The 21,634-nt window shown below is 40.6% G+C and overlaps 1 protein-coding gene across 2 annotated transcripts in view; it reads left to right on the forward strand.

Annotated features, from left to right (window-relative positions):
* The window catches only part of stard13b (StAR related lipid transfer domain containing 13b), a 68,492-nt gene that overhangs the window by 16,366 nt on the left and 30,492 nt on the right, over nucleotides 1-21,634 (forward strand). Inside the window, exon 5 of one of the 2 annotated variants that reach the window (XM_071925387.2) lies at nucleotides 3,281-3,311. In XM_071925387.2, coding sequence (XP_071781488.2) covers nucleotides 3,281-3,311 — 31 coding nt within the window. Of the gene's footprint in view, nucleotides 1-3,280; nucleotides 3,312-16,675; nucleotides 16,985-21,634 lie in introns of those variants that run through there. The other variant, XM_071925384.2, reaches the window with a different exon arrangement.

Raw genomic sequence — 21,634 nt, forward strand, 5'->3', positions numbered from 1 at the left:
CTACGATTACTTAACATACTGTATGCTAAAGTGTTAGCATGCGCACCGGACAGAGCTATCTACCGGACTCACAGAGATGATTTGGGTGCCAATCCTGTCGTCACATATTGGGTAAGAAGACCAATGGGCCTAACTCCCAATAAGTCGGTGTCAATTTTTAAGCAATCACATCAAAACTCATGACTCTTGTACAGATTCTCAAAACCAGTCTGATATAGCTTATTGTTATGCAATGTCTTTATGTATAAATGTATTAGATATCCTGAAAATAGATTGTCTTCAGTTTGACCTTGCTATTCAACACAGTCCGGTCAGGCTTCTGTTTACTGTGTTCTATTAGTGGTGAATAGAGACTTATTTGGGTTGAGGATTCCTAGTGTTAAGTGGTGTTGACAGAGGCTGACAGAACAGAGGACGCGCCGCTCTGTCACTCGGACTGACCAGTCGTGTAACTGCCCTGTTGACTCTCAGGGAGGGTGTCATTTGTGCTGGGAGAGCAGCTATCATTCACCGACACAGACCTGTCACTCCATATAAACATCCTTGTTGATGTAAGCAAGGGGAAGTTTTCCCACCGACAACAGTCCTGAAAGGGGACTCTGTGCTTCTGCTGCACGGAGGATGTCACTTTTCCTGACCCGCAGCCTTTGACATGTGTCCACCATCTGACTTGAACTGGATAGAAGTAGGGCAATGTGTGTTCAAAGTGGGGCAGGGCTCAAGATATGCGTGGACCGAATACTTTCTCTTGGCTGTCGAGAGAGAGAGAGTGAGAGAGAGAGAGAGAGCGAGAGAGAGCGTGATGTTTTCAAGTCTTTGAAGCCCCAGTCAAATAGGCACATCTCTTCTGGGGCCCAGCATCTGGTTTTTGGAGTCCTAATTTTCATAATTTTATTTCTGAAACTGGGTCAAACGCTGGTCTTCGGAGACTGAGTTACAAGGCCCGTCGTATCGACAGGAGAGCCCGTTTTAGACAGCCCTATTTCCTCCTTTTGAAGACATAAGTATGGGATGGTGAGAGCGGAGCAATAATGACCTACCTACCTTGTGTCTGTACATTAAACTCGGCCTTTGAACCCCGTGACAGAAGTGCTTAGATATGTGATGAAATTCTACCAGACTGTGCCAAATCTCACAGTCAATACGCAGGGATACTTTGGTAACAACATCAGTGACTGCACCTCATAGTTTTCAGAGGCCCCACACATCTTCTACTGGTCATTTGGACAGAGGAAAACACATATAGGGACACGAGTCATACTTTAACAGACTGTTTTTGTATTTTCCTCATCTCTCTGTTGTTTAAGAGTCGTGTTATTGTGCCCAAAGATAGTTTTATGGTTAAGTCTGGAGCCACATGTATGCTGCTGCTGGTTTAGAATATAGGGATCTCCCTCTCTGCTTTTCATCTATCTGAATAAATAAAAAATAGAACTACTAAAGGTGAGCGGACTGCCCACTCTACTCCTATTAAAAAAAGATATTATTTCTGTTGCAATCTCTTATTCTTCCTTTTCTATTTCCTTATGAGCCAACCTGATTTGCCGTGTGGCCTGATAATGTCAAAGAGCATGTAACATAGAGAGGTAACGTACAAACAAACCAACCTGTCCTTTTAATCCAACCCATCAGGTCTCTTTGTTATCACAGCAAAGTGGCAGCCATGTAGGTCACTCATCCAGCCAAGTGCTCATCTATACTGAGAGCGTTTCTGCTGCCATGACAGCAGTGTGGGGGCGCAGCTGTAATGGAACATGCAATACACAGCTAACTTGTTGTGTTGTGCCCAACATAATGCAAAACTTTTGCAGATAATAATAATATCTTTGTTTTTATAGCACCATTCATACATAGAATGCAACTCAAAGTGCTTTACATAAACTAGATGGATTAAAACAATTACAAGCAAATAAACAAAATCAAAAATACAAAGCAAGACCGAATTTGTCTAGTAATATGACATTAAAAAAGAAAAAAGAAAGATAAAAATAGGTAAGTAAGGCTAATACTCCAGTATAGGAACAAACCTATGACCAGATATTTTGCCTTTTATCATTATACAATAGACGTTTGAACCAGCACTCCTTTGACGGCTCGCCAAACAGCTAGCTAGGGAGCATTTTGTTTCTGCCAGGAGAAAAATGTGGAAACAGGGCAAATCAACAAGAGTGTAAATCACATCAGTGGGTACGGAGGGGAAATGGGGTAGAAAGTTGGGCGAGAGAGGGGAAGTGATCCTGATTGGTCCAGATCAGGGAAAGAATTCACTCTTCTGGCCCCTGCAGTCACTGTCTTACCTACAAAATTAACTGTGAAAATCAAGGATCTCTGTAGGCTACGGTTTCTATCCTCTGTTTTAAGTAAGTATCATATGGTTTGACTGTTAAGACAGTAATGTTGATTTTCATTTATTAGTCCAAGAAAAACACAAAAACTTAAGGGGTTTCCCACTTTATATGACGTCACACTCGCCATATATTTTTACAAAGTCCTATTATTTTTCTTTTTGTTTAAAGAATTAGAGCTTAACTTAGATTGTACGTCCATTTTTTTCTTTTGCAGTGATAAATAATGAGCATATGTATCCTCAGCTCTTTCCTTTTCAGTATAACACCATTGAAAGATAGCTGTAAGGCTTACAAAAGGTTATAAAACGATACAACACTATCCCAACACCAATAATGTAACAGCAGTAATATTCCAGGGAAACTGCAAGTGGCTCAGTTCATTTCTCTTACACTTTAACCGTAAGTTTAAAGTCCTGAGTTGTTTTTAGATTGTTCAATTCCTGAGATGTTTACTATGATGCATTAGACTCCGTTGACAAGAGACATGCTGTAAATTGGGTGTCACTTTCACAATAGCCACTGAGGTTATGGCTGCTAACTCATACCACCATTGTTGCTGTAGGGACTCGTTAGGGACTTTGTCATTAAGGCAATGATTTCATTATTGAGGAATGGAGAGACACATCCTCCATTCCTGAATTCAGGAAACAGGGTGTGTTTCTCTTAACGTCTTTCGCAGCCAAATAAAGTGGAATGGTTTTCTCAGTTTTACAGAGCAGAGCTACACCTTTCTTTACCCATTCAAGCAGCCAAAGTAGCTCAATTCTATAAAACAGAGTCTTTGCTGACATTCCTCTCTTTCATGCTTTCTTTGTTGTGGTTATCTGCCCACCACCTACTGATGAATAACCTCTCAAAATAATCAGTAAATCAAGGGATATAGCTACTGTGTGACAGTCATTAATATTTTTTTCTTTTCTTTTGTCTTGTAGATGTTCAGTAAGATGACCAATGCAGGAGCAGGTAAGACATTATTTGTATGTTTGTTTTGTTTGCCTTTTACCATGTTATGTGTTTGCATGGCAGCATGGTGGCTCAGTAGTTAACACTGTAGTAAGAAGGACCTGGGTTTGGTTTCTCTCCGCTTTCCACAGACATGCAAGTCATGTGGATTGGAGGATTTAATTTGCCTATAGGTTTGAATGTGATTGTCTATCTGTGTTGGCCCTGTGACAGACCTTCCTTCTGCACAATGCATGCTGGGATATCCCCCCTGTCACTCTGAAAGAATTAAGTGGGTACTAGAAAATGAATGAATGCAGCTAAATTGTTATTACAGAGCTAAACGAATACTACTGTGTGGCATGGAGTCATTTTATGCTATTAGCTGTTACGCTAATTGCATTTTAATTCTGTTCACTGGACTATGGAATGTCTATTGGCAATGTGACAACAGAGAAGTGTAGTCAAAATGAATTCTAATGGTTTTAGAAACTGCTGTTCTGTGAAATTTGCCGCTGTGTGAGTATAAGAATGCTTACTGTTCTTGACAGAAGTTAAAAAGTATTGCAACAGCACCTTTTATGTCTGGGAAAGACTTGAAAAAGCCTTCCGCACACTCAAAATCTGTTTAAAAATCATTTATCCTGCCCGAAAGCTCGCAATAAATGATTTTGGAGTATGCGGATGCCTCTTTCAAGTCTATAATTCTCCAGCTCCAGCACTTCAACCAAGCCTTATATCCTGGAAAGACAGCATCAGAGCTTGATCTTTGAGGGAATCTGTTGAGTCTCGGTCTAAAATTATATGATCACCAATGTCATAAGCGTGCTGTATTTGAGGCAGTGCTACCCTGGTGTCTGGCACAACATTAAGGTCTCCCTGCAAGCTGATCCTGCAGAGTGTCCTGGCTGGCAGGGTGGCATTGCTCCAGCCATGACAGACAATGTTAATGAGACTGATGGCCACAGGTGTGTGTGTGTGTGTGTGTGTGTGCGCTCCCTCCCAGCCGGTGTCTCGAGAATGTCCAAGCACACAGTCTCTTATTTTAAAGGCCTATTATATATTGGTCACTTGGCGGGATGCAGTTAAAATTAGGAAGCATGCCAGATCATTGTTTCTGCTTTGCTGAGGGGAAATATTTGGCCTGGTGTGATGTGGCCCTTGGGGGCAGCTGGGGGATTTGGGTAGATGCCATTTTAGGCTCAGGTTGCACTCTCACATGACCTCTGTTGTGCATGATGGTACCGCACAAGTGTACATTATGGTGTGGAAAAATTCCACATTTTTCTGCATTGGTTGACTAATGTGTGGTCTAGCAATGTGCTTGGTATGTGCTGCTCATTCCTAATTGTAACTCTTGGACATCCTGAGTGGGAGTGTGTGAGACCAGTGGGAATAACTTCAATAAGTTTGTCAACACAACCATGAGATTCTCTTTAAAGGCATTTGTCGTTATATTTTTCCACTGTGCGTTTTTACTATCTCTTTTAAGTAGCTCGCTGTATATTTAGCCACATGGCTCTTTGGCATGCCATTTCCCTTTTAACTGGTCATCTTGGCTGAAATGAGCCAGATCAGAGTCAATGTCACTGTCAACGTTATTTAGTCGTCACTGAAATGAAATCATTTAGTCAACATATGTTTTGAATTGGAATCCTCTAACGATAATATTACCCCGAGGATGATAACGCTGTAAAAAGGACAAAGCTGGCAGACAGTCAGGCACATTAGGTGCAATATTCCCCATTCGTATTTTACAGCTGGGCTGAGGAGACCCTCTTTTACGACACGGATACGAGGCGGCCAGATGGTCCGCAGTATCGACCATAACAACAGTGTTCACCTCATTAAGATGACATTGTCCAGTAGAGGAAAGCGCATTCTTCAGAGCCAGGGCTGAGTAAAGCCCTTGGCACTCTCTACTATAAATGTGCAATGCCTTTTCAGTATCTTCATATGCACATGGTCCACACATATGCATGCACAATTTTCATCAATAGCTGGCTGTAAAAGGACTTGTGTAAGGAGTAAATCCATTCAAAATCAAGTATTTGAAAGATAAACAAACAACATAATGCATCATAAATTGCATAAAACTTGCAATTTATTGTGTTGTTTAAATGCACATTATAATTTGCAAGCTCTCAGCTAAACTGTGAAGCAATTGATATTTTTATATTTGTGCATCCTACAGTAATACATGTTTGCAATTTGTTTGCACATATACCACTCGCCCATCTTTGCATGATTGTGAATGGATGATGGGCCTATTTAGTTATATTTTCATCAAGTCATAATACAAACAGCTATCTAGCAAATGTTCAGTGCCTATAGATATGTAATAGCTTTTTTGCATTGTCAAGTTTTATAATTTGTTGACTTTTTTAGTTTATAAACCAAAGTGCTTTTAACAGCTTTGAGTTTTCCCTCTTGAATAATGGCCCACTTCTGTGTCTTATCATTATAGTCAACTGTGATAATAAACATTTCATCATTTGGGAACGAGATAGTGAGCAGAGATTATCAAAAATAGTTTTGGGGATTTCAAAACACTCTATTTTATTATCAAAATAGAACTTGTACGGCATTTATGGAAAAACCACTAGACCTTTTACCCCTCTTGACTTTTTGTTTTGTTTTTCTTAAGACAAAAACAAAACCCAGCACTCCTTCCCGAAACCGCATATGGATAAACTCTGGGGAAATTTGGTTCCTGAAAAAAAAAAAAAGAAAAGCCTAATCCTCCCTCTCAAATGTTTATATTTTGAGAACATTTCTCAACATTAGAACATTTTTTTCAAGTGTTGTGTAGATTTGGGCCAAGTATGCCATGTTCACTCTCATACAGTGTGATTTGTATGGAAATCTATTCCCTACAGTCTGTGTAATGGTGGTGTGGAAATGAATGGCTTCCTCTGGCGAGGGGAGGCAGCCATGTTCATCTTCATAAACCCCGCTGCCTTAAATGACATTAATCATGGAGCTAATGAATCCACAGTGATGCTGCAGTGTTGAAAGCTCCATGTGAATGAGTAGCCAGGTCGCTGTCAGAGATACAGATAAGGGGGATACAGCTCCATTTATCTGTCTGGGCTGCAAATGTGCTGACACTGACACATTTATTTGGTAATTAGTAGGCCTAATTTGTTTAATGGATATGTTTGTGATTATGTCTGTAGGAAAAGTGTTTCTTGTATAGGTGTATTTGTGCGTAAGAGAAAGATAAAGAGAGTGGGTAGACAAACGGAGTCCAAGCAGACAGCAGTTATGCAGAACTCACACGTTGACTTATAACTTGCAGTGTGAATAAATGGTGATGTGCTTTGTTATGTTGCGCATCACCTTCCCAAACCTCCTGTCTAAGGGAAAATGACACAGCTGAGGCCCAAACAGCACACTGTCCCAGAACTGTCAGACCAAGGCTGCCCACTCTGCCTCTGGGGCTTCAAACCCAGACACCGGGCATTTAAAGAGATCCTCTCTTTGAATAAATACGCTAATCTGCTTTCACTGTGGAAATCTCACTGCCACTGATTATAAGAAAAACAAAGAGGAAACCCTGTGAATCCCCCGGAGAGGCTCTCTCCTTTAGTGAGACCCTCTGTCCCTCACACATCGGTGTGAATGACTCCTGGGGAAGTGCTGCAGAAAAAGGGGAAAAGTTGTTTTTTTTGAGAGTTTTGGTTGAGCCAGTTTTTCCATCAATGTCACCTGGTGATGGATTCCCAAATGCACCCTGCTGCTCCTCTTGATTCTGATTTCAGGGCCGTCTAATCAAGCCCTTAGATTGTTCTTTCATTGAGAGGAATGTCTTTGAAGTGTGCTGTAGACTGTAAATGGAAGGTGAAATAAACAGTGACTGTGTGGAATATAAAGTGAGTAAATTGAATAGCTCTAGAAATTGTGCAGTGCTATGCAGCAAGATTTTCTAATGAAGTATCCGTGACATTCTTTTTTACATTTTGGTGACATCTTTGGTGATCAGCTGTCATTCCTGTGAGGTTTTTGCACTGGAGTCAGAGATCACCTGTCAATCAAACTGTCTCCAGTAACTGTGACGTCTTTTTCTTTGGATTTTCTGTTCATGCAGTTTGAGTTTCTGTAGGTGGCGCTCTTTTCTTTGTCTGTTCAGCCATGGAGGCTATCGCTGCTCATCTTAACCACCCAGTTTGTCTTGTATTTCTTCCAAACAAACCGCTGTTGCTGCTTCTGGTAAACTTGAAATGCCTCATTTCTTGTGCGCCAGAGTATTTTTCCCTGGAAAACCTACCAGACACCGGGTGTTTACAACAGCAAATGTAAAAGCTTTCATGACAGGTTTAAGCACTATTGTGTTACATGAAGAGAGTAGCAAAACAGAAATGTATTCATATGAAAAGGCCACAGATTATTCATTTAATAGTGTTTGGTTTTGAAGTGATGTTTTATCGAACAAGTAAGGCTGATTTGATGAATGTTGTGTGTATTGGACAGTTTCAGTTGCCGCAAGGAAAACTTGAAAAGGCCCTGATGATTTGGAATTATTGTGCAGGAGAGTTACAAGCACTTGCCAACCTTTTTTTCCCATGACTCCCACAATACGGGACCGGTCAACGTGAGCATTCGTCTTTGTGTGAAACGACTCCTTTGTGGGCCCTGTGAGTACACAGCACCCTATAAATCACCCGTCCGGTTATAGACGACACGCCAGTGGATATTATATAATGTTCCGGGCTGCTAATGTATTTCAGCAGAGTCTTGTCTTATCTTTCCTTGACTCCCGTATGCTCCTCCGGCGCTCCTCAGCTGTTGTCCCAAGCCCGGGCCCCCTGTCTCACCCAGGGTCACTGCCTCCCGCTGGACGCTGCCCGTGACCCCAGACAGCTGCAGTCTCTCTCTGTCTCTCTCTCTGTACTGTCTGTCTCTCTAGAGGCCTGTCTCAGAGGGAGCAACCCCCGCATAACACACACATCACAGGGACTCCATGGCATTGAATGAGGAAACAGCCTGTCACCTGCATAGTTGCAATCAGAACACGTACCAGAAATGAAGGGGGGCTGGGGAGAGGGCGTATTAGTCTGAGATGAAGGTTTGGACGTCTCGAGCTTTGAGAAAGGTTATTAACTCTGTTGTTCTCCCCGCTCTCTCTCTCTTGGGTTCTCACCTCACTGCTGTTTTCGTTATGAAATCATTTTGTCGTGTCAGTCAAGGTCCAGACTTTGCCGAGTGTGACATGGCCCCCAAGGGGAGGGCAAGAGCAGTGTGCGAATTACACCAAGTCATTCTTTTTGCCAAAAGAAATCTCTCTGACTCTCTGCCAGTACATGCTCCAGTTCAGTGAACTGAAGTCTTACAGTTTCTGAATTAGTGAGATAGATGTTTAAACAATGGATACAGAAAAACAGCCAACTTAAACCTTCTGATGTCGTACACACGCATTTCAAAATAGCCACAGCAAGAGTTTAGAAAAATGGTATAACCTACCGGAGGGGTGGTGGGGGCGGGTAGGGGTTTATACAATATTGTTTATTGTTTATTGATAAGGATCCCCATTAGCTGTAGACAAGGGTGTCAGCTATTCTTCCTGGGGTCCTGCTAAAACTCAATATGCATAACATCCAAAACATATGCACAAAGTTTAAAACCAGGATACAATAAAATCAAAAATTAGGACCACTTTGTCATGGGCTACAGCATGAGAGACAAATAGATATGAAGTTAGTTTCTTTCATCTTCATTATTTTATCTAATTTGCTGAAAATAATTTTCTGTTTCCTTTGTTTAATTGTAGATCATTTTTTGTTTCTTTAGGGGGTCTCAAGGGTAATTCAGGGGTGCTCAGCCCCTCTAGACCCCCCCATGATTGGCACCCATAGTAAGACCTAGGAAAAAATGTGGAGCAGTTTGAGAGTGTGTTGACGGCCGAGAGTGACCGGACACTCTGACCTCTTCGTGAGGGGAAAGTGAGAGGCAATACTATCAGGACAACACGAGACAGAAAGTCAAACTCAGATGTGTGAATGAATCTGTCTTACTTCAGTCTTGCTTCAAAGAATATGTGTGCTGTGTTAGAGGCGGCCTTGCTGCTGAGAAGAAAAGGCAAACGGTACGCATTTTTTCCACCGCGATATTTGAGTATGACCAAGCATTTTCATCCACTTAGTGACTATTTAAAGGCAGACCTGGACGCTGTGAAACGTCTCGATGTGAAGCCCGCCTAAAGCAGCAGGAAAACACATTTTAATGTGATTGTGCTGTTATTTTCACTCCCCCTTCTATCCATTGGCTAACAGGTGCCAGATCAATGACATCATGCGCTAAATTTATAAGCGAGTCGTCATTTGTAGATCCAGCTTAGACTATAAAGGGTGCTGCTGGCATGACTAGTGCATGAAAAATTCCACACATGGAAAGATGGAAAATGACTTGTGGTTTCCTGAGTGCAGAGGCCAGCTCGGCTGTTTGACAGAGAAAAAAAAGAGGAGGCCTGGTAGTATTTCTAGACTGTCCTTTGTATATACAGTAATTTGTCAAGGTTGTGAAAACATTCGAGAAACTATTTGGTTAACTGCTTTCTGAAAAGCCTTCAACGTTTTCATTGCAATTTCAACATTTTCATTGCAATTATTGTAGCTATCTGACTTAAAATAGCACATAATGCTATTTAATAATGCCTCCAAGGCTCCTATGCTGAATGAGATCATCATAATGTTCAACAATCCCCATCATGTTTGGACATCATTTCTTGCCAAGTATAAATCATCTAGTTTGATTGTGCCGTGGTTTGTAGTGTGTCGATGTAGCAGTTTGAACAGAATTTGCATTGTTTGCCAGCTTTATGTGCTTTCTTTAGTGAGGAAACAGGTTTATTGTCCCGAGTCCCAATTACATCCATGCCGCCTATTAAAAAAGAAGCAGTCAATAAATCCTTTGAGGAACAACTTCCTCAGGACAAGCAAGGTGAGAGTCTTTAAAGGCTGTTTTGTGTGTGTGGGTGTGTGTGTGTGTGTGTGTGTGTGTCTTGAGGAATTCGGGCCTGGGTTTTGTAAACTAAGTGGTAGGAGCCGTGGGCAGCGCTGTCAGGATGCAGGCTAGTCACAGGAGGACAGGCACTCTGTGTGTCTGTGTGTGTGTGTGTGAGTGTGTGTGCAAAGCAACACAAAAGCTAACAGGTTGGTCCAGCACTCAACTGCCAACTGAGAAGAAAGGCAGAAACAAGATTTAGCAAGGAAGTAATGATCCAGGAAGGGCCACACTACTTCAGCGCTCCACACCAGCACACACTCGCTAAACAGGCAACATGCTGGCTTCACCTTATCGCCTTTTGTTTTTCTGTGTGTGTGTGTGTGTGTGTGTGTGTCTGTGTGTGTGTGTGTTTCCCATGAGTGTCCACCACTCTGCTGGAAATGAATTCAAACAATAAATCCTTTCTCATCTGAAGGTTTATCAAGTCTCATGCTCCACACTGTGATTCCTTTGTGCTCAGGTACACACACACACACACACACACACACACAAACACACACACTGTTTTCTGCATTCAAGCCAAGAACATTTCCACAGTCGGTTTAGATACAGTAACCACAGTGGCTCTCTGACTGGCCTCCCATCTTTCCCACATAAACCACAGAGATTCCAGATGTTGCTTCCCCATCCTCAGCTTGGCTGAGTGTGTGGCACGGCTCACACACACACACACACACACACACACACACACACACACACACTGTGTCCTTCTGCACTGAAGCAAGGCCGTGGGTAGCCACGCTGCTGCAGATTTACATAGCAGTCCACTTCCACCTGTACCCAGATAAAAAACACACACACAGCACACCATTAAAAAGAGGCTCTGTCCCGGAGCAGTGTACCACCGCGGCTTTCTTGTGGTTTTAGACCTGATTAAACAATTTGGCCCAGTAATCAAAGAGCAGTAGCAGGCAGAGGGAGTGCAGACTTCCTGCATCCTCCCTGCTCGCTGGCTTGAAAAGTTAAGGGCCCAGCAGGAGCTGTTTGTGTTTCAGTTTGAAGACAATACCTTTACTGTACTTCCAGCTTATCACGGCTGATTATTCGAGCAGCATTGTTGGAAACAGACAGGGTAATTAAGTCCACACAGACATCCATTAATAACATTTATCGTTAATCACATGTGTCTTTTTGATTGTTGATGATTTTTTTTTTTAAAGTTACAAAAAGTACAAATTAAACTTATTTTTATCAAAGTAGAACCATAATGATTGAGTGTTTTTTCCTTGCAATGCGACATACTTTTGGTTCAGTGTTGCTAACTTACCGTAAACCACACTATCTGAGAATACTAAGTGTTCACATAAGGTTTAACAGCTATGGTTTGGTTTCTATTTTTCCTAAACGTTTTGTTATACTTTTTTTTTGTATTTTGATAATGTGTCAGTAGACTGCCAGCAACAACATCAGGTGCAGCTTGGGGCCTTTGGTGGTCCTCTGCAAAACTGCAATGGTCTCAAATAGGATCCTACATGCAGGGCGTTCTTCATAGGAGGGGAAATGAGGGGAAATGACGAGTTCCAGGTTTAGTTTTAGGCATCCCTCAATTTCTCTTGTTGACTGCTCTCTTGGGTCAAGGCTTCTATCTTAAAATGGAAATATCAACTTCCTATTTAAATTTGTATCATGCAGGCTTACGTTATTCTCTGAAGTATAACATACAAATATAACATACAAAGAGTTTTCCTGTCAACCTGTATCATTTGGTGTTTGCTGTGAAGGCGCCTTGACATTCAAATGCAGAACAGAAATCCCCTAATATGCAAAATGTTAAGACCAGAACGGCGAGGTGAAATAGTCCCTGAAGAAAATAACAGAAACCTAAACCTCCTTGACAATTACATAAAATCAATAAAACATGAGCATATTTTTCATCTGTCACCTTCTTCCTCTTCTCCATCCCTCAGTGTGTGTGTGTGTGTGTGTGTGTGTGAAAGAGAGAGAGAGAGATTGAGAGAGAAATGTACTCCTGTGATTAAATCCTTATTGTTCTAATGGAAACCAGGTGGTGGAGACTGTAAATGTTTTCCCATGGATTTTTGTGGGCAATGGAGCCTTAACAGATTCAGACTTGACAGCATTACATGCTTTGTCATTCTCCTCTTTTTCAACAATGAAACAATAGTCATGTACGCTTGTCATGCCGCTTTTACATTCTTCAAGCCTCTTTATACAAACTTTGAGCCCTTTGAGCTCTCACTTCTACAACACCTTTACGATTTTGAAACTAACAGTTGAGTTTTTCTATTTTTGCCTCGCTTATTGTCATAGTTGAACACAAAAGGGCAAGTTATGTAATAAAACTGTAGCGGGAAAATGTGGACAACCATGATGGCTGTTTGAAAAAGGGCAATTCATTATTTAAAATCCGCAGTCTTGAAAAACACAAGCCGTGACTTGATATAATTTATTGTCAGTGTGGGATTAACAATGCCATAAAGGACAACCTCCACGAAGAAGGAAACCATGACGTTACGACTGTCCGCTAAGCAAACTGAATTAGTGGCCAGTTTAATGGATTGGGACTGGACTCTGTGTGCACAGCACAGCTCCTCCTTCCCCAACCCCATAATCTAAACCCAGATATACACCACATGTGTGGCTCCTCTGGAAAAATGAACTCGGCTTGGGAATATATGGTCAGGAAATTTATAGCACATGCCTGGGACGAGCCTTCGGGGGCCGGGGGAGAGCTCCCCGAGCCTTGTTTCCATTAGGCTGGGAAGAGCAATCTCCCAGACTATTCAAGGGGCCTGGTGTAAGACCTCCTGGCCAACAACATGACCCAATCACAGAGGAGAAATCAGTTTCCTCACATCTGGGATTTTCCCACTACAGCTATGGGGCAGCATTCCACATCAGTCACCGGACACAGGCAGCACACACACAAACAGGCTCTGGAATTTGGATAACCAGTAAACAAATAAATGTGTGTGTGTGTGCATGGTTATCTGTATGTGTTTATGAAAGAGAAGGAGGGAGGAAAGACAGACAGACAGAGAGAGAGAGAGACAGGACAGAAAATTAAACTGGTTCTGAAAATGTGCCAATTTTTTCCAGGGAAAACGAGAAAATGAGCGCTTTCTAAAGTTGCCCGGCCAAAACAAACAAGTGGGTGAGTCAGCGAAGGGAAAACATTCTCAAGCTGATTGATGTTTCCTGTCCTTGCATCTGCTATTACTTCCACCGCCAGCGACCGCTCCAGAGGCCGAGTCATAGTCTGGCCACAACGATCTCCACCACGATAACGACCGTCTTTATTGTGTGTGAGGTTTTTGGTATTTTTTTTTTGGAGGGAGAGACGGTGGGCTGTTTGGCTCTGTGATGATTCATGTCCAGAGAGGTCACAACCTGCTGTCGCGCTCCCTCCATCACTTTCACTCTCCGGGACTGACAGATATGGCATTGTTTGTCCTGTCCGACCCAGGACTCCACGCCTCGCCAGGCACCGGGACTGGAGATGGATACCTTGTTTACAGCTGTGACATCTAATACACTCATTCGTTATCCTTTTCTCCCTCTCCCTGCCAACCTAAATCAATCAACGTATTAGTGAGATGATGGATTGAAGGCGTTTTGAAGATGCTTTATAAACTGCTGTAGGAAAACCTGTGTTGTTGCTTTCTAATTCTTTTGAAAGCTGACACCTTCACTTTTGTGAGAGATGACACACACACACACACACACACACACACACACATGATGTAATAACTTCCTCATCGATTTTGTTATGTAGAGGAATTGATTTCTCCTAGTAAAAAAAAAGTAAATTCTCAGGCACGTGTCAATTTTAAGCTTTTTTTTTCTTTGAACTGCCTGGTTCTCGTGACCAGCAAAAATAAAAAAGGTGCTTGACTCGCCCTATAACCCTCACCCTGAAAAGTCACACGATCAAATGAAACAGGTTCTCCAGACAAGTGTGTGTGTGCATCTGTGTGTGTGTGTGTGTGTGTGTGTGCGAGAGAGAGTGTGAGAGAGAGTTTTTCTGTCCTGCAAGCTGCATTTTAGCCACTGGGGTCTGGACAAGTGGGGCTGAAAATAGCAACATGCCGGTAAAGAGGTTCCTTCTGCTGAGCCATGCTAAACCGAAAAGCAACACAGCCATGACAATCTATGTTTTCCCACACATTTCACTCCTGTGATTCATAAAACCTTGAAATGCTTGTCAAAGAATGAATTTTGATTCAGATGCAGATGAAACTCTATCTCACTCTTAAAACTATTTAATTACGCCACTTATCTTGCAATGAACACAAAGTTTTGACGTTTTGCTACATAAGAAGGTTTAATCTTTTGTCATTCTCTCTTACCAGAGGAATGTAGTCTAAACAAAGTCCTATCTGAGAGATGTAGATATGAATTTAATACAGTCGTCAGGCAGCATTGAGTCTCTTATAAGCAGGTTTTAGGTTTATTCCTCCTGACACAGCCATAATTTCACTTTAAGACAGAACAAATGGAAAACTGAGCTCCCCATAATAGTCTCCACTCAGAGGCAGAGGCCTTTGGTGCTCGGATATCTTACTGTGCGACCTTGCAGTATAAATCAGCCATCCAGCTCTGTGGCAAAAGGAGGCTGTATCTCCTATCTCCTTGTTGAAATGAAGTAATGTTAGCTCAGCTTCAGCCGTACGGAGAGGGCAAACGGAGGGCAGCAGAGGTTCATTCATTAAAGAAACTGTCAATCTCCAGCCAGTCACTCTGCGTTAAGACCGTGTGTTTATAATGGAATTATGCCTATTATAACAGTAATCCCAGCTGGTGACCATGAAATTAATACGGCCGATATGATATCACAACTCTTGGGGTCATGCACTGCCTGAATGGGCATGCAATAACTGGAGGAAATTCCTAAAATAATTATGGTGAAATGATTACTGAAGCTGCTGTCTGGCGGACAACAGTTGCCCAATGTTGATGTTAACAGAACTGGGTTATCAAAATAACTTATCATGACTTTTCTTCTGACATGAGCTGAGGTTTTCTTTACTTTTCTGTTCAGTCACTTGTTGTTGTACAATCTCCGGCGCTGTGCATGTCAAGAGATTGACACAACAAAAGCAAATGGTGCTGAACCTCTGTCTCTCTTCAAGGCTTGACCTTCTCCAGCCTACCTGATGATAAATCATTTAACTCTCACTAAGCTTTAAGATAATAGAATATGTAGCGCCGACAGTGAATTTAGGTCAAAACCCATACAAAAAGAAATTTTAGAAGAATCCTGTAGAAACGTCATAACAAAACTATCATGTGGTTACTGGTAAAAGAAAAAAGAAAAGCCATAGGGGATAAAAAAAAAAAAAACATGTCCCTACATGAATATTATAGTAGTATTACAGCGATTTTTCATAAGCTTTTTTCACTTTTACATTCTAAGATTATTGTGATAACGATAAAACATGAGATTGGAGAAAGTGAATTCTCAGTTTTTAATTGTGTGTGTGTGTGTGTGTGTGTGTGTGTTTGTGTGTGTGCGTGTGTGTGTGTGTGCGTGTGTGTGTGTGTGTGTAGTGGCGGTTTTGAGTGGTCTGTAGCTCATGCTGCCTTCAAGTGCTCCTCGTAAGCTTCTATTTCCTAGTTTAAAAGTCATATATTCAGACTTTTCGGTGCATTCAAGTGCTACTGGGTGGAAAAAATGACAAAATGGACTCTGTAATGAAAGGCTTTTTTGTGGCTGTTGTTTTATTTTAGTAATCATGTGGCACAGAGTTATTTTTTGCCGCAGTGGCAGAAGGAAGGGGAGAAAATGCAAAATGTGCATCAGGCATGTAATTGATGTTTTGATCAATTTAATGTCCAAACGTTGTTGTACATTACATTGTTACATATTTTGCAGTAATTGAAATCAACTCTAAGCTAAATACTATTTGCAGCTGTTGTCGCTTCACAGTTATCTCACAATCCCCCCCATTAAATGGTCGAGTTGGTTGAACTAGACGTATTCGCAAAAATGTGACAATTAAAAGTTAAACAAAGACCTAAAATAGAAATATACAATACTAATTATTTACATAGCATGCCAAACAGAAATAATACGATTAATAACTTTTGAAATCAATTATTGACAAAATTTCCATGCTCTCCCGACCTTAAACAACACAACACAACTCTAGACAAGGGAATTCCCCTTTCCCAGTCATATTTACCACTTGGTTGGGTCGTTCAAGTCACGCGCGCTGCTCATAATTCCCACCTTTCCCACAGCACGTGAACGCAGCACGTTTGTGTGGACGCGCGTGGAGCCTCTCTTTCTCACACACACACACACATACACACACACACACATCTGGTGTGAAGTGTGAAGGGCTCACCGGGTGTTTGTCGATATCAGTTTGTTACTTTGTCTCTTTTTGTTTTTTTTAATATCCGTTACAAAGTGAGAGGAATATTTACCGGGAACATGAAGCCAAATCTTTTTCAAAAATGTTGACAACTTCGCTTGAAGACCAGGCACCAAAGGCAGAATAAGAGGAAAGGTGTTTCTTTCGGAGACGTTACTGTAACATAACGGGGTTGTGCACAGAAGAGGATTCGTCAATTATTATGTCCGAGTCAAGGATCTGCGATGACATCTAAACGAAACTCAACGAAACTAAAGCTGAGGCGCTCCTTCAGCGAGCAGCTGCGGAGCTCCACATCCAAAGCTTGGGATTTACTCTGGAAAAATGTCAGAGAGCGACGACTCGCAGGTTAGTAGCCCATAGGTAGCCCAATTATCACAGAAAAACAGCCAGGAGTGCAATAATGTAAAAAAAACCTCACTTTATATAGTTTACCCACCTTTTTAGGCTATCTGTATGACATAAATTAATACATCATATTAAGTATCAAACTGATGTAAATTATAAGGGAGAATAGGGGGAAAAGTTAGGAAGGATAGGGGGAAAAGCATAAATGAATGTTTTTCTGCAAATATTAAATCATTTTTGTTCATACTGGTAGTTGTTTGCCTTATGATGATCGCAGTTTGTCATCACATGCCTGGCAACAACCAGTAGTTTATCTGCATTGTTTCCCATTGGACTGAAAAAAAAAAAAGTATAGGCTAACTAAAACACAAATGGCAAGATCTTTAAATGGCTTCAAATGTGCATTTAGTCTCATTCATTATAAAAATGAAAATGTGACACCTTTAATTCTCGGATTAAATAAGTGTTCAGTTGTTTAGTGAACTAACATTAACTCTGTGGATGATGTCCTGCAGCCAGCATCTCTCAGGTTTAACAGTCTCAGCATTTTAACAGCATTTACAGCACTGTGTATAAAACCCACAGCAGTGTGTTCGCTCCTAATACCAACTCTATCCACTATGAATTAGTCAAACCACTGGGTGGCGCTGATGCGTAATTTTTCACTTTGAATGAGTAATTGTGGCTATAGCCTGACAGGAGATAGGAGACAGTAAATAATATTATAACTTTACCGCATATGATTTTGTGGACGGGTGTGGTTGTAAACATGTCCATGTGATTACAAAGCAGTCAAACATAAAAAATGAACGTGTCCTTGTGTTTAGCTTTTAAACGCATACAGTATGTTTAACTTCTGAACCAACACGTGATATATGATAGTCAATGAGTATTAAAGAAAAAGGAATCAGGAATTTCCCCAACAGAAACCTTGGAAAAGTTGTGTGTGTTTATGAGAGAGAAATACTTGATACTCTGTGATTTGGTTATTATTTGGGTATTTTATTACATTTTTGCATAATAGTGTTTACTCCCTCTCACCATGAGCCTGCAAATGTATGTTGATGCCTACTTTGCATGTATTATCTATCTTGCATGTAGATGACTTTCATTTCTGTTATGAACTAAATCACATTATGAAAACTTTCAATTGCATTTAAGAAATGATTTGTCTTGTATCCAAAGTGGGGCTATAGTTTTGGCTTGTCATGTTTTTTTTGTTTTTTTTTAGTTTACATTAGTTTACGGTTTTTGTAACCTGTCTTTGGACATAATACATATTCTGGCTCACTCTTTCTTTGAGATGGTATACATTGTTTTAATGCCTTTGTGCCTGTAAAGACTGCTGTCAGTGTTGTGTGACTACTGGGAATCAAACCTCCTGATGGATAACTTCTGCAGTAACCAAAGTTACCACTAGGTGCAGTAAAATGACCATTGAGGGCAGAGAGTGTAGCAGTTCTTCATGTTGCAAAGCCATGAGAATTAAAAGATAACTTTGTCTTCATAAGAACAACATTCATCGCTGGAGTCTACTGACAGATATTGATAGTTTGTGTTTTGAGTCGCAGATGTTTCATAACAGTATTGATACATCTGAACTTCATTCACCTTTTCACACTTGTCTGTTCTCTTGTGTTTAACGGCATTGATAGCTACTGTTCATCTATCACATGTGGCTGTTTGTTTTGTTCATGAGGTTTGATGCATGCCTCAGCTGTGCAGCCCGTGTAGCAGCTGAGTCCTGCGCCGTCTGGATAGTTGGCACATTAATCTTGCATTCTTGTCCATATATGTATCTCAGTGATGTGCCATGCATCTGGCAGTGTGTGCAGCGCTGTGGCCTTCAGCTGCTGTTTATATGCACACTAAACAATGAGGGGCCGCATATAGACCTGGCTGATAGAGCTGACTGAATTGACGGACAGACTAATAATAATAATAATAATACGCTTTATTTATATAGCACTTTTCGAAACACAGTTATAACGTGCTTTACAGTCAAAATAAAAGAAAGTCCAAAGACAATAACGACTAAAAGTGAAAAAGTAAAATAACAACAATAAGATGGAACAATAAGGCAAAAACAGAATAAAAGCAATATAAAAGAGGCAAAAACAGCATAAAAAGCATAAAGCAAGGCAAAACAGTATAAAAGCAACAAAAAAGAGTAAGCAAGGATCCTAAACAGACTTAAAACAGAATAAAATGGAGACATAAAAGCAGAGCAATCTATAAAAAGGCCTTTTTAATCAAGTGGGTTTTGAGAAGGGATTTAAAAGATGAGTTTGCAAGTCTATGATAATGTTTTTTTATAATTCTAATAATTGCTTGCCGCTTCAAGTGAGGTCAGAGGTCACCCTGATATTATCGTAATCATCACTAGGGATGGGATGAAATATCGAAATTCAATATATCGCAATACAAAAATGGGACAACGCGTATCGTGGGGTTTACATTCTAGCAAGCCAATGCCATCGCTAGAATGATTTGTGGCTCAGAAATAAACATAATTCTGTTGTACTTTGTTGCTGTTGAACTTTTATTTATGTACATCGTATCGCGGCTGCATCAAATCGCGAACCCCATATCGCGTATCGAATCGTATCATGAGATAAGCATATCATCCCATCACTAATCATCACACTATTGAACATTATTGTAATCACTGTTGTATATCGTCCCATGTATTCGTGGTTCAGTGTATAGATGATGTTAACATGTTGCTCAGGTTCGGAGGCATCTCAGGCTGATGTGTGTGGGACAACAGGCAGAAAACCCCTCTCTCCTGACCAGATTATAGGGAAATTATTATTCATACAGAACTTTTCTGAAATCAGGTCAGGTGTAGTAGACCCCTGACAGCTGTTTTCTGGCTCATCAGTAATGGGACTGGCCAGTCAACAAGGAAATGCATGTGTGTCAAATCGCAGAACGTGGCCTATTTGTAGCCAAACATTGATGGATGGCAGCTGTCAGAGAAAGACATTTTTCATTACAGAGAGAGATACATCAAATATTTTTCACACATAAAGGCTGTGACTCAGAGTTGGCTGACTTCAGTCATTTGCATAAGTCCCTCAGATAACAGAAAAACATGTGGGAGAAGTTATTCATATTTACTTCAGATTGTTACATTGTATCTGTCCCCTGCTACTATGTTGAAGGTCATTTTGCAATAAGCAAATATGGTGAGATTCATCTCCCCCTCTGTGATTAATAAGTGTTACTCAGTTGCAGTTAACTGGAAAGTAGTAGCCAAATACTGATGGATGGTAGCTGTCAGAGAAATTATGGTTTTATAGAACAAGCCATTTTTCATCACAGAAAGAAATGCATCAAATCTTCTTACACATTAAGGCTGTGACTCGGAGTTGGCTGTCTGAAGTTATTTGCATAAGTCCCTCAGATAAGAGAAAATACAGTATATGTAAGAAAAGTTATTCGTATTTAGACTTAGAGTACGCAGGTGCTTCACTCAGAACTTTGGTAGTACATTAAAAATATTTAAATTGCCAGTTTCAAACACTTTCCACTTGAGTTGCTGGGTTTGAACATCTGAAAGTTTTAGGTGAATGGATTTTACAATACATCCAATTTAAAACTTGCACAGACTGGGCTGAGGATAGCATGTAAGCTTATCCATAAAATAAACTGAACCGTGAGGAGTGTGGAGGATCAAGAAAACATAATTTATGGCTTTTGATAACACATTAATTGGGTTGTGTGTGTGTTATTATAGCATTAATACCCAAGAGGACATCCTTTACTTTGATTAATGGTGTGACGGTGATGTGGCTCAGTACAAGGTGCAGGATGGTTTGCAGGTTAAAGAGACTTTCCTGTAACTGGAAGATCGTAGGTTTCATTCCCACAGTGTGAGTGTGTGTGTGTCCTTCCCTGCCAAAGTGTCCTTGAGCAAGATCCTGAAGCCCTGCCTGTTTCAGAAGCTGCTCTCTGGTGAAACATGTGCATGTATGTTTACGTCTCATAGAGATATGTGAAGAAACAAGTTCCTAATTACACTGAGTAACATAGCAAAAAAAATATTTTCTTTAAAAAAATGCCTGCAGTCTGAAAGGTATTCTTCAGATATTTGGATAAATAAGGAAAACAAAAATATGAGAAAACAAGGTGGATTGTTAATGAGCTCCTTGTTTATCACAAGAAGTAGCAAAGCAGCCAATAACTTTTTCAAACAGTATGGCAAGTTGTACTTTTTGGGAATTATTCGCATAACTCTGACACCAGAGTGCTTGGTCGAAACCATCCATCATATAATTGGAAATGATGAGAATCTCATTATTTTTTTAATTGGACGTATTGCGAAAGCTAATTACCCAAAACTTTGAATGTAGGCAACATCTGCTGACGTCTAACATAGCCCATTTATTATCATTGTGATCATTAATGAATCTGAACCAACTAGCTAAATAAGCTAATCAGTAGTTATGGTGGGCAACTTGTTTTAGCTTTAGCTTTTTAGATTATTTAACTTATTCTAACACAGCATAATACAGACTTGTGATTGTGTTTTTATTCAAAATACCATCAGATTTGCTACACTTATTCTACTTTTTCTGAACAGTATATACCATACTTAGAAAAAATAAATGAATAAAAAAAAACTTAAGTCAGGAGTCTGAATAT

This window comes from Centroberyx gerrardi, chromosome 6, assembly GCF_048128805.1.
Source record: "Centroberyx gerrardi isolate f3 chromosome 6, fCenGer3.hap1.cur.20231027, whole genome shotgun sequence".
Lineage (NCBI taxonomy): Eukaryota > Metazoa > Chordata > Actinopteri > Beryciformes > Berycidae > Centroberyx > Centroberyx gerrardi.